Source organism: Anastrepha ludens, chromosome 6 (genome assembly GCF_028408465.1).
Source record: "Anastrepha ludens isolate Willacy chromosome 6, idAnaLude1.1, whole genome shotgun sequence".
Lineage (NCBI taxonomy): Eukaryota > Metazoa > Arthropoda > Insecta > Diptera > Tephritidae > Anastrepha > Anastrepha ludens.
This window is the reverse complement of record NC_071502.1, coordinates 7,631,889-7,645,231: the sequence shown is the minus strand read 5'-3', so window position 1 is coordinate 7,645,231 and position 13,343 is coordinate 7,631,889. Positions and strand designations below refer to the sequence as shown.

General features: G+C 36.3%; 3 protein-coding genes across 4 annotated transcripts; 1 reads left to right on the top strand and 2 right to left on the bottom strand.

Annotated features, from left to right (window-relative positions):
- The first annotated feature begins 1,649 nt into the window (after positions 1-1,649).
- On the top strand, positions 1,650-3,959 carry LOC128868901 (protein PTCD3 homolog, mitochondrial). The gene is made up of 3 exons (XM_054111474.1): positions 1,650-2,095; positions 2,151-2,546; positions 2,616-3,959. Exons 1-3 carry the CDS (start codon positions 1,769-1,771, stop codon positions 3,852-3,854), a joined length of 1,962 nt encoding a protein of 653 aa, XP_053967449.1. The 5' UTR covers positions 1,650-1,768; the 3' UTR covers positions 3,855-3,959.
- Positions 3,960-6,021: 2,062 nt separating this feature from the next.
- On the bottom strand, positions 6,022-7,279 carry LOC128866038 (probable palmitoyltransferase ZDHHC24). 2 transcript variants are annotated; one of them, XM_054106504.1, is made up of 2 exons: positions 6,866-7,279; positions 6,022-6,792 (listed from the first exon to the last, which is right to left on the bottom strand). In XM_054106504.1, the coding sequence occupies exons 1-2, from the start codon at positions 7,095-7,097 to the stop codon at positions 6,182-6,184; spliced, it is 843 nt and encodes a 280-aa protein (XP_053962479.1). In that variant the 5' UTR covers positions 7,098-7,279; the 3' UTR covers positions 6,022-6,181. The 2 variants fall into 2 exon arrangements, with proteins under 2 accessions (XP_053962479.1, XP_053962478.1); XM_054106503.1 differs by having other exon boundaries at positions 6,022-6,795; positions 6,866-7,278.
- A 2,168-nt stretch (positions 7,280-9,447) lies between these two features.
- LOC128865857 (probable palmitoyltransferase ZDHHC24) lies at positions 9,448-12,811 on the bottom strand. Its single transcript, XM_054106238.1, has 3 exons — positions 12,354-12,811; positions 10,866-10,970; positions 9,448-10,250 (listed from the first exon to the last, which is right to left on the bottom strand). The coding sequence occupies exons 1-3, from the start codon at positions 12,589-12,591 to the stop codon at positions 9,715-9,717; spliced, it is 879 nt and encodes a 292-aa protein (XP_053962213.1). The 5' UTR covers positions 12,592-12,811; the 3' UTR covers positions 9,448-9,714.
- Between the last annotated feature and the right edge of the window lie 532 nt (positions 12,812-13,343).

Sequence of the window (13,343 nt, the reverse complement as noted above, 5' to 3'; positions counted from 1 at the left end):
CAGTTGCTTTATTTTACAAAATTAAAAACAGCATTAAACATCAAGTTTGAACTTGATTTTAGCATAATTTCCGTCTCTCCAGAAGTCCCTTGCGGTGATCATCACAAGTCCTTGGAGATTCATCTAACATCAATCGGACAAGAGAAACTAGTTTTATTAATAAATAATATTGTGCCTTCAGGCCTCAAAAAAAAATTTCAGATTTTCGAGAAAAAACCGAGAATTAATTGTGAAAAAAAATCAAAATTTTTGAAAACAAAAAATCCTTTTTATGATTTTCAAAAGCAGTATACATTTTATGTAAATCTACCAAGCGGGTTTTAAGTTACAGTGATCATCAGTTCAAAAAACATAGTTTTGAGAAAAACTGCCTGTTTAACTGTCAGTCAAATGCCGTAAGTCACGCAACGGACCCATTGCGACGGGCCTATACACGATTTTGTCACTCCTAGCTTGCGATGAAAGAGAATGATTTTTATAATAATGTACAGATGCATGGAATTATCATGCAAGGAGGCACTGTAGAGATCAAGGCAACTTTTAAAGGGGTTATATACAGGCCTAAAGAAGCGAATTTTCCACAATTTTTTCTGAGAAAACTTTTAAATTTATAAATCTAAAAATTTGAACGCATAATACATTTTTTATCTTTTAACTGTACTTTAAGACTTAGTATTAGTAAAAATATTTATTTGGAAAGGAGCTACAGCTGGTCTCTGGGAGCTCCTCTCAAAAAAGATGTTTTGCGGTGGCCCCTATATCTCTGAACTGGATCCTCTGAAATTAAAAAAACAAACAGATTTCGTTAAAGTAATATTAAATCTAATAAATAATCGAAGGGAAAAGCAAAATAATTTTTTTTTTTGACAAAATGGCGGTTTCAAAACGAAAATCGATTTTTGACCAAAATTTCGACCTTAAATTGTTTATAAAAAATATATTTATCAATGAGAAAAAAATCGATTAATTACTAAATAATATATTTAAGAAGCTAGTGCTAAAATTTGAGACTAATCGGTTTAGCCGTTTTCGAGTAAAGTTGCTCACCGACTTTGAAGACACCATTTTGAGAAAAACGCGTTTAAAGTTTGAAAATCACTTTACATAGGATAAAAATGCCTAAAACAACTTCTCAAATTTGCGTGTAACTTCGAAAATATTCACCGGAACGATATTAAATTTTCTGTGCGTATTCTTAAATATATGCCCGTTAAGAAATTAAAATAAAAAAAAATCGATTTTTTGAAATTTCTAACTGTATATAAACCCTTAAGACGCTGACGCCTATTTTGATGAAAAAATTGTGGATTTCTTTTTCCCCAACCAAACCTATAACCATAAATCAGTGTTTCGAAAATTTAAATTTTTGAATGAATACAACTAATACTCGTAATTAACGACAATATTTATTTCTAATCATTTATTTATTTATTTATTCATAAACTGTGCAATTGTTCACTGAATGGAATAGTCGAACTCAAAAATGTATTTCTAAATTTACGAGTATCATATTATATTTCGTTATGAAATAATAATTAAAAATTATATATGGATATAAATGATAAGCAAAAATTTTAATAAGTATTTTTCGATGCACACTCACCTTAAAAGCTGCACAGCTGATTAACTGTCAGACGACTGGGAAGGTATGACATAACCTAAGAATATGGTTACTTGCTCAGCTTGCGCTCATATTTATTCGTAACGACATTGATTTTCGTATATTTATTAGATAAATAAAATAAAATCGAAGACACCATAACAAGCGATGTATTTAGCGCGCCGGTTCCCACGTTTGTACACAGGTACTGCCCAGTATTTGGTCAGTAGCAGCAGGCGCACCAACAGCAGCAACCTAAGCGCAGCAGAGGATCGTATAGAAATACCCAACCGCATACAACGGTCGCCAACTGATATACTGAATGCGCTGGCCAGCACTGTAGGACGTGATCCAACGGCACCACATTATAAATACCATGATGACCCTTACCTAATTCCAGTGTCTAACATGGGCAAGCGAACATTTGCTTTGACGCAAGAGGCTGGGCGCAAGGCGGCTAGGTTCATAAGAGAGGAGCATCGCGACGTGTTCCAGGTAAACATAAAGCAAAAATTTTATTAGAACACTTTTGAAAAATTTTTTTTTATAGCACCAAGAGGCTCAACCGCCTATCGCAGCTTTTGCACCCAAACCAATCTATACAGAAGAATCGGAAGTGGATGTCCATACACTGCAGGAGCTTATTCGGCACTCACAAATAACAGACGCCATAGCAGTATACAATTTGATGAAACAGAAGGGTATTGAGATACCCAACGAATCGAAACAGCAATTGCTAGAACTCCTTTGTTTCTACAACAACGAGGAAGCGTTGCCAGAGGAGTTCATTGAGGAACGTTGGTTTAAGGCAAACGCAGATGCACGTGAACGTAATCGTAAAATGTGGAAAGATGGCGAATTGGCAGAACAGCTGTTTGGTGAATTGGAACCGAAAACACCGCAATCGTATGCAGCACTCATTAGAGGCATGGCTAAGTACTATCAAGTGAGTCGTATGAGGCCTTCAAGGTGCATTTGATATTATGTAATTGCTTAAATACATACTTTTTTACAGGCTGAACGTGCCTATGCACTTCTACAAGAGGCGACCAAGAAACAATTTGAACTAGACACCCAAACGTTCAACGCTGTGATCAGCGTATCGAATTTCTTAAAAGAGACAGCAGATCAACGACTTGAGTTATGCCAAGAGTTACTACAACAAATGGCACACCAGCAGTTGAAACCAAATTTGTACACCCTAAATGGAACCTTAGGAGTTGTTAGTACGTTTGGCAACTTCAAGTTCGCCCGTAGCTCAGCGCTAAAAATACTCGCGGAATTCAAACAAGTAGGCATCGAGCCGAGTTTGGGCACTTATTATTATCTACTGATTATTTTCTGTCGTGATCGTGCACCAGTTTCGCACATTATAGTCGATATTCTGCATCAGATTAAAGGACGCGAATTCACCATACAACACCCCAGAGACACTTTTTTCTTCGCAACAGCTATGGATGTGTGTCGCAATCACTTGCACGATAAATCGCTAGCAAAGAAGGTCGATGAACTTTTGCATACCGGCAATAATTACGATTTGATTGGTGATACTTACAAGGAATCCGTATATTATCGCCACTACTTTGCGTTGCTCTGTCAGACTGAACCGATCGATGAGTTCATGAAAACCTACGATCTGCTCGTGCCGAACGTATACATTCCAGAGCCTGGCATTATGGAAGAAATTTTGAAAGCTGTTGAAATCGATGGGGCAGTCGAACTAATGCCGCGTTTTTGGTCCGATATGGTTATATTTGACCACACAAATCGTGAGAGTCTACTCACCCGCACCTTACAAATCTTAATCGATAATCCTCCCATCAAAGAGCTGCCTGCCCATCAATCTCTACCCGAACAAGTGGTTAAAATCGCTTGGGATGTTTATGAAAAAATTGCCGACCCCGAAGGACGACGCCCAAAGGATTTGCAATTCACAGGCAAAATGATTGGCGATATACTAGCGCTACTGGTGCGTGGTGGTAACTTCGAAAAGGCCAGCGAAGTGTTTGTCCATATTGACAAGAACCAACATCGCATACCGGGAACACCGTCTGAAAAATGCCTACAGGAGTACATCGATGGCTGCATAGAAAATAAGGCACCTTCACAGGCGTTAGTTTGCTTGCAGTACGCTGTGGAAAACAACATGGAAACTCAGGTCATGGCCGAAAGAATCGACGCTGGTTTCACGCTGGACGAAGTGCACTCATCGAAATTGAAAGCACTGGTTGGCGAACATTTTAAGAGCAAGTGAAGAAGTGAATAAAAGTTAGATATTTTTTTGTGTAATATATAAATTAGTTACGTAATGATTGAACAATTCTTGTTGTAGCAATAAAGTTGATTTTTTAAGAACAAAGGATGTGATTGGATTTATAGCTCAAGGCCGCCGTAGCCGAATGGGTTGGTGCGTGACTACCATTCGGAATTCACAGAGAGAACGTAGGTTTGAATCTCGGTGAAAGACCAAAAAGAAGAAAGAGTTCGTTATAATAGTGGTCGCGCCACGGCGGGCAATGACAAACCTCCCAGTGTATTGCAGCCAGGAAAAAGCTCTTCATAAAAAAAAGTGCGTGTAGCGCAGTACACATAACAGAAGTGAAACTTTCAAGGCAGACAAAGAAAGAGGGAGAGACCCGATAGAAAGAGAGAAAGAATATACATATATCTAAATAAATTCACAAAATTTGCAGAGAATACAAATAGACAAAATTTACAAAAAACGGAGAAGGGCCGGTCGACCTGTGTACGTAAACGCCGGACACAAACCATGGTAACAACGCGCACTACTCCGAGCGTTTATCACCCGCACAAACGCAGCGATTCCAGGACCGCAGCAACGGCACAAATTACCACAAGGCAATACCAATAAATCCGACGCCAGAATGGATAGCACTTCATAGTACGCACAAGCACTAGCCAGGAAATGGAAATAAGCGCTAAAAAGTAGGCACCAAAAAATTGGGACCAAAAAACGCCCCAAACAGTAGGCACCAAGGAAATATACCGCCAAAAAGTGGGCACCAAAAATGTATTTCTTACAAGTTTGCACCAACAAACAAGCGCCAAAAAGTAGGCAGTGTTATTTCTCACTAGAAATTAGCAACCACAAGGAAAAATAGCCTAAAGTGTATCTAAGTTATATATAAGGTATAGCTCTCTCTCTCCTTTTCCTCTACGTTATATCTTTTTTCTCTCTCGCGGAACGAAAATGTCTAAAACGTTGCATGGCCTTGAAATTTTTATCTCCATTCTCGCTCGTCCATCGACACCTAAGAAGTTTCACTTCAAAAATATCTACCGTTCGTAGTCGTCTTTAAGCTGTAGGTTCCTCCATTCGCGGATCAACATCAAGACGCACACCACAAATAGGAGGAGGAGTTCGGCCAAACAACCAAAAAGGGTGTACGCGCCAATTATATATATATATGGGTATATTCAGAAACGCATTATAAATACGCAGTAATTGCAGCGCTGGCAACACTGCCAATGTGACAAGTGATGCAATTGATGGATTTGTTAACGATTTGCAAAAAGATTTGTTGCATTTATGAACGCGTTTTACACTAAAATGGAAGTATTATTGAGTTTAGTTGTTGACGATATATTTGAAGTAAAAAGTGATAGTTTTTTGCTAAATTTAAGAAAAAGTCGTGTAAAGCTAAAAAGATCACATATAGTAAGATGTTCATTAAAACGAAAAATTACCAAAAATAAGTCTTTTTTTTCCTAGTCGCTAATGCTTTTTAATTGATTGTGATTGTAATTCATTACTTTTCCAATTTTCAAAAAAAAAAAATCTTTTTTTGAAACAATTAGAAAATTTTCGCTGCGCGATTTGCCCGTCTATTCTCAAATCTTTATTCACTTTTTTTATTTCTTCCGCCACCTTATTCCACAAAACCCTCTTTTTCCTCCTCCCTGAAGCAAATTCACTTTCCATGCTCAGTCGGACTCTGAGAAGCAACTTTACTTCCGATGTACTTAGATAATCGCTAAAATCAAGAAAAATGTAATAAAATGTTGTTTTAATAACGTATATTTAATATATCTTTGCATTAAAAGCTAAAAATATTAGTTTTATACTCACTTTTCATCAGACATCATATTAGCGTAATCAGCGGCAGTATGGGTATATTCAGAAACGCATTATAAATTCGCAGTAATTGCAGCGCTGGCAGCACTGCCAATGTGACAAGTGTTGCAATTGATAGATTGGCAGTATTAAAATTTTTCCTGCAAATAATGCACGACGTTTGATACAAAAATGGCGTTTTGGAACGCGATGCATTTGCAGTACTGCCGTATTTGCATTTCTGAACGCATTGCCAACACTGCAAAAGTACGTTGCGCATTATAATGCGTTTCTGAATATACCCTATATGTACAATATATATTATTCCATAGTTAGAAAAAAATACTAATTTTCATAATAAGTTTAATAATGGCTTAAATAAATTCGATTCGATCGCATGACAAGTAAAAAATGCATGTAACATAAAATAAATGCGTGTAAAAATACGAAACTAGACTAGAGATGCATAACTTATATTCAAATACAAATGTCAAAGCACATCAAAATTAACGGCGCTTTTCCGTATCGTCCATTACATTTTCCCAATGCACGCCGTCATGCGGTAACTCACTCTCAACAAACGGTGACAGCCATGCCAATTTCATGCGTTTGCCTAACACCGTCTCCAAATTTCGTCGCACGCCCTGATCGTAACGTTGTGCATGCTTTTCGCAATCCTTAGCCCCGCGCATTATATAAGGCGTATGATAGGCGATGAGCACCATGGAATAAGCACTCGCAATGACATTTAGCATGTAGATAAGCAAGTAAAAATTTTGCCACGATACATCAAAACAAAGCATGAACATGGGAAATACGATTTTTACCAAGGTTAGCCAATTCACATAGGTGGCTGCATGCAACCACCAAAAGTAGATGCTATTGTAAATAGTAGCATAAGAGGCGCCAATTACCAAGTACAACAGGAAGAACACAAAATAACGATGATTTTTGTGCCCAATACACGACCCTGTGAAGCTGCAGTGGTGATCTCGTTTGAGAATGCAGGTATCACAAGTGCTGCAATGCCAAGAACGCGGGGGTGCCAACATCTCGCAGACGGAACAGTAACGCCAATACTGGCGTTGGCGTTCATTTGACGGTGGTGTCAGTAGCACTGCTGCAAAAGAGGAGTGACTGTCATTTGAGGATATGCAATTTTATAAATATCTTGACATGCATCGACTTACTGCGAGCGCTTGTGTCTACCAACATGCACGCCAACATATTCGCCTGCAAATTGAATAGCAAAAATAGGCCCAATAAACATGTAAGTATGTAAATCACACTGCTTTGATCATGGAAATCGGGTAGCACCACGGTTATCTCAAACACAAATGTAATTGGTATGAAGATGAACATCATCAAGAAACAGCCGATATCACGCAAGGAGCGAGGAAAGAATTTGCGCCGCAGACGCATATCGACAAGTTTTGCTGGCACGGCTTTATAAAAGTACAATTTATCGTATCAATATGAAAGCAACGCCTCTTTAGTGGTATAAACAATTTCTTCGCACAATCCCCGGTGAAAATTCCAAGCAAACATTGCTTCTTCTTGTTTGAGTACTAAATGGTATTCCACCAATTATAAACAAAAATAGAGTAACCAAGGCATAATTGGGAATTTTTATAACGAGTCAAGGTTCACTTGCATATTATCCCAAAACTTGTTCTTTAATAGCATTGGCAGTTGGCGGCGTTAATACGGATTACCGGTGCGTTAATTGATTAAGTGGTTAGGGGTAGTCAGAGGTCCGAAAAAGTGATGATTTTCAATAATTTTTGTTTGCTAGTCAATTGCTTTATTTTACAAAAATAAAAACATAGCATTAATACATTATGTTTCGACTTGACTTTAGCAAAATTAAAAAAAAAAAAATGAATAATTGTAAAAGTTATCGCTGTTTGTGTGGAGCCCGTTTCTCCAGAAGTCCTTCACGCTGATCATAACAGGTCCTTGGGGATTCATCAAAAATCAATCGGACAAGAGAAATTAGTTTTATTAATAGATAATCTTGTGCCTGATCGGAGCTTTTTCTTTTTTTCCAAAATTAACAATATGGTGGCCTCAGGAAGCATTTTTGAGATTTTCGAGAAAAAAAACGACAATTAATTGTTTAAAAAGACTCGACATTTTTGAAAAAAAGAGTCCTTCGACCAGGCACAAGTTTTTTATGTTTTTCAAAAACAATATAAATTTTATTGAAATCTACCAGTGATCTTAGTTACAGTGATCACCAGCTCAAAAAACATAGTTTTGAGAAAAATACATTTAAAGTTTTGCTATCGGCGCCGGAGCGCCCGAGCGGCCTGTGTTAATTGTTGAATAACTCGAAAAATATTTGTCGGATTCACTTCAAATTTTCACACAATATTTTTAAGATATTATACTTTAAGAAAATGCAAAAAAATGTCAAATTTCTTGAAAGTTCTGACTACCCCTAACCCCTTAAAGTTATAGTGTAATAGCCTCCCCAAAGGCGGCGGTAATCGGGATTAGTGAACAGCTGATTTGTTTTTTTGATAGTTTTGTCAGTAAAAGATAAACCGCAGGGTATTATCGTGAAAAGATTTTTAATGGTGTGACCGTTAGGAGGCTCTCAGCGAATTTCATAGAAACAGCGGATGGGCTGACGAAGCAAGAGTTATGAATCGGTTTGTTTACGAAAAAACTAAGAATGTGTTAGTGATGTACGAAAAAAATAAACACAATGTCGCTTCGTTGCCGTCTAATCAACGACAAATGTGACGAATGTATGATTGTGCGGATGACGATGTGCTGATGAATACTCCCGTGTCGTGACAGCCGAAGTTCCCCTAACAATTTTACTTTTCACCATAGTTATCGGCCAAACTTCTTGGGTAGTAGCAGCCTTGATACTAATGGTGCGCACACTAACAAACGTATCGTAGTCCCTTTCCCCAGCCCCGTAGGATATACAAAATTGAGCAAAACTTTTCCCATAGAAAACAACGGGTTTGTGTGTGTTTGTGTTTGGTTGTAAATATTTACACAATGTTGCCATTGATATTTTTGCATACATACATCCGCGTCATCAGTTACAATTTTTCATTGTTTAATAAACCAAAGCCAAAAACCACCAAATGCAAATAGTTAATTTATCTATAATTAACATTATTCAACATTATTTTTAAGTTATTTTAATAGAAATTATAATTTTTCTAAGTTTATTTTGTAAATGATTTTGAAATGTACTGTTTGGCAACACTGTGTGGTGAGAGAGCAATCAGCTGCCACGATTCTACGGAAATTTCCAAAATCCTGCGATAAAATCTATGATACTACGGAAAAAGGGTGGCCTTTTTACATTTTCATGGGGCTCTCATTAGGTTCATTGTAACAGCTGACACCATAAAAAATAATTATTTATTACAAGTAATGTAACTTCGTACTTGTTAGAGCAAACTAGCATTGCATTCAATCTTTCTTGTTGTACTGTTTAAAAAATAGATAATGTTCATTCACAATAGATGTGAACTGTTCTTTTTCGGCAATGCTGCCATCGAAAATTTCCTTAATCCGGTTTAATTATGAAAATCAAATCTAATTGTCAATCTGCATTAGTTACACTTAATTCCTGAGATAATTCCGAATTAAGTCCTTAATCCTGATTAACGCCACCGTCTGTCTATGCTATAAGGGACTATTTAAAGTCAATAGGAACGCCAAAGGTTATGCTAAAACTAGTATTTCTGCCCATGTTTTATGCCTGCACTTTCGTTTATAGTAAAATTGCTTCAGGCCAACATGTTTTCATATATAAATCCATATATTTGAAGGTATTCATGTGCATTCGTTTTTTACGTTACGTGGTCAGCTCCTGGAAAATTCTATAGTTTGGATTTATATACATATTCTCTCAAGCTACTTTATAAGCAAAAACTTAAAACATCAAACCTAGAATGCTAGAATTAAACATATTTTTTTATTTAATAGCTACCTTAATTTTAATTACACAAATTTAAGCATTACTCCTCAACTTAAACTTTTAACGAAATTGCCTTCTATTTTCTATTTACATATATTTTATTTTTGCATCCCCCAATAATGGCGCATTCTCTGACGACTCTTCCCAATTGACGCCATCATTCAACAATTCACTACTTATGAATGGTGAAATCCACACCGAATACATGCGTTTACCAAAAATAGCACACAAATTGCTGCGCAAATCCTTTCTGTAGGGATAGTTGAACCGCCTTTCATACGAAGTGCCTCCCTTAATCAGCGGTATTCCATGATAGACCATCAATATGGAAGATATGACCAATGCAATGATATTCAAATTGTAGAATACAAGTGAAAAATTATCCAATCTACTACCAGATACCAACATTAGCACCGGACACAGCATTTTATAAAGGCTCAGTATGTGACGAAAAGTATTAGCATGAATCCAAAATAGGTAAAAGCTGAGGTAGAGGAAAGAGAGCAGCGAGCCAAAAAACATGTAGACAAGAAACAGGGCAAAGTAGCGGACGTTGTAGTGTCCAATGCAACAGCCAGTGAAGACACAGTGATGATCACATTTTAGAATGCATTTCCTGCAAACTGAAATAAAAGGAAAGATTAGTTTAGGAAATCTTGCATGCAATTTTACAAAATAATAATGTAAATTATTTGTTATTTATTATTTTCAATTATTTTTTTATTTATTTTTGTTAATTTTTTTAATAATGTTAAATTATTATAGATTACATGTTTTACACTCTGTTGTTTGACGTGGTTGTTGTAATAGCACTGTGACAGTACTCGGACTGTTAGTTGAGACCCGGCTGTCATGGACATTTGCCATTGCACTGTTACGTTACTGGAACTACTCCGATTTATATCCAGCCAAGGATGGGGATTTTTTATGCTGCTAAAATAACAACAACAGTCACTATTATAAATTAAATTTTGAAAACAGGATCTACTGTTGGCATATATGAGAAAATACTAGTTCACAGCACCTGCTACCAAGACAGCCGGTTTATGTTACTATAACTACCCGATAAATATATTAGGCCAAAGACAAGATTAGTGCAACAATATTTTCTAAAATAATAACAATAGTATCCACTTGCTTAGTACCCAATTTAAACTTTAACTTCATCATAGTTTTATAATTACTAATTTTAAGTATTCATGAGCTAACGTACTTATCATAAAAAATTAGTTATTTACCTTTGCAATGATGTGATCTCGGTGGTGCCAGCTTCATACAGTGCACACAATTAAACCACCCCTTGGTGCAAGCATTTCGTGGAACTGCTAAACTAGGGTCTAAGGCTATAAAAACATATTGACAAATGTTATTCATTCGGATCCACATATGTACATATACAATTATGTTTATAGTAATTTCAGTGCCAGCTGCGATATATCCAAAACTAACGGTCTGCTTAAAAGAACCTTGTTTAAACTGAGTATTCGGCTTAAGGTAACGTTATAGCATCATTTTGTCATTCTTGGGTATAGTAAATGAGTATGAATGTTGTTTCGATCGAAGTTGGCATGGTATTTAGTGCTGAGTGTATTTCGCTTTAATCATTAAATTTCACTTCTTCATAATAATTGCAGTGCTGCCATTAACTAACATACGAGCGAGGAAATATTTGCGTACACAAATTATTTCTGTGTTAACCAAATTGTTTTTGGTAAGTTCACAGTTTTCGAGTGATGAAGGTAAATTAAAACTTTGACATTATAGAAATAAGGGACGTTACAAAAATTGTACCAGGGAAGTCAGAATGATGTCCATTGATTTAGAATTCATGAAACGTTGCGAAACTTGCGGTCCAAACGATTGGCAGATGAAAAACTGCAGTCCACGAAGCAGCATTTAATGAACAGGCTATGTAACGTCACCATTTTTAAAATAGCGAAATGTTGTGTGGATGGACAAGAGTGAAGTAGTTATTTTTCGCTCGAAAGGTCGATGCCAATATATTTGTTAAGAATACAGCTGGTACTCAAGCACAATACATCGTCAAGCCAGCTAAGCATGGAGGGTTTAAAATAATAATATAGGGACCCACACCTAGAATAAATGGCATCATGAACTAGCATACGTATGCTAGAATCCTAAGAGTTATGCTGCTAAATGAAGAAAGGGAAATGGGGCTTCCAACAGGATAACCACCCAAAATATACAAGCAAGAGAGCAAGGGACTTCTTTCGGGACAACAACATCAAAGTGAAGGCGTGGCCATCACAATCACCAGATTCGAGTCCCATCAAAAACTTTCTTACACAAAACGACGAAATCCGACCAATGCAAATGCATTCAGAGTAGTTATACGCTCTGCATGGGGAAATATCGCGTTGCAAGAGCTATACGAGTAAATAAAGAAGTTGTGCCTGTATTGTTTTTTATATAAAGTTGTATTATTTTGTACTCCTGTTGAATTTCGTTTCATTTTCATTTTTAAGGCTACTTTTGTGAACAGGATTTTCTGACTCCTTAAGAATTTTTTTCGTTTTAATCAAAGAAAATGCAAAGAATACATTTTTATTATATTTGCATTCATCATGCAAATAAAAACTAAGAGCATTTTTTTTTTAATTTTATGCCGTTTATTTTGGATGAAGTCGTGTTTTTCGCCCCCCACTTTAGAGGCCGCACTGTTATTAATATGACAACCGTATTTATACCACATTCACTTCACTCACCATCAATGCTGGTGTCCACCATCATCGCAGCAAGCATATTTCCCTGGATATTGAAAATCAAAAACATAGCTATTGTAAATATCAAGCTATGCATAAATTCACCCGGCGTGTGAATAGCCGGTACAACAACAACAACATCGAAAACTGCAACTATTGGGAAAAAGACTGTAATCAATAGAAAACAGAATATATCACCAAGGCGCCGTGGGAACAATTGTTTCCGTACTCGTATTTGCATTTTGCTAGCAATGAACTACTTATAACCATAGATCCAAACATCGGTTGGTATATTAAATTCACTTCTGTTTATCATTTATTTAAGTCGCAGCCAAATAGGTAACACAATTTAATATGAGAAAACATTTAAACGACTGACATAAGAGAAAAGTTATTACCCCACACAAACCGAATAACAATTAACAAGTTTTACCTGAGAGCGCAATTTAGGGTTATCACGTGAAAAACTAAAAGATAAGCGTAGCAAAGAGAGCACAAATTAGAGAGAACAGGTGATCAATCAACATTAACGGATTCAGCATTGCTTACTGGAATATATGTATTTGGTTGAGAGTGGCTGCAAGCGTGAGTAAATTACTCTTTATTTTAGTTGTTTTTACTTTTAAAACACAATCAGAGAAATAGAAAAATATCGTTCTCTCTTATTCTATGGCATTGAGCTGCTTAGCTAATCAATAACTTACTTTTCTATAGGACCGTGAATGCAATCAGTGCCTGAAAATTTGTTAAATTAAATTAATTGGCATTGCTACCATTTAACTTATATGTATTTATTTATCGAGGTATGGAGTGAACGTTACCGGATTTATGGTAAATGTTTTACCATACCAACAATTTACGGAATATGTTTTATGCTGTTATAACAACTAAAGCAACAAAATATTTAAATACAATTGAATGTGTACACATACATACATACATATAAGGTGGTCGGTATTACAACTATTTGCGCTTAGCTGCAGTTAGATATTT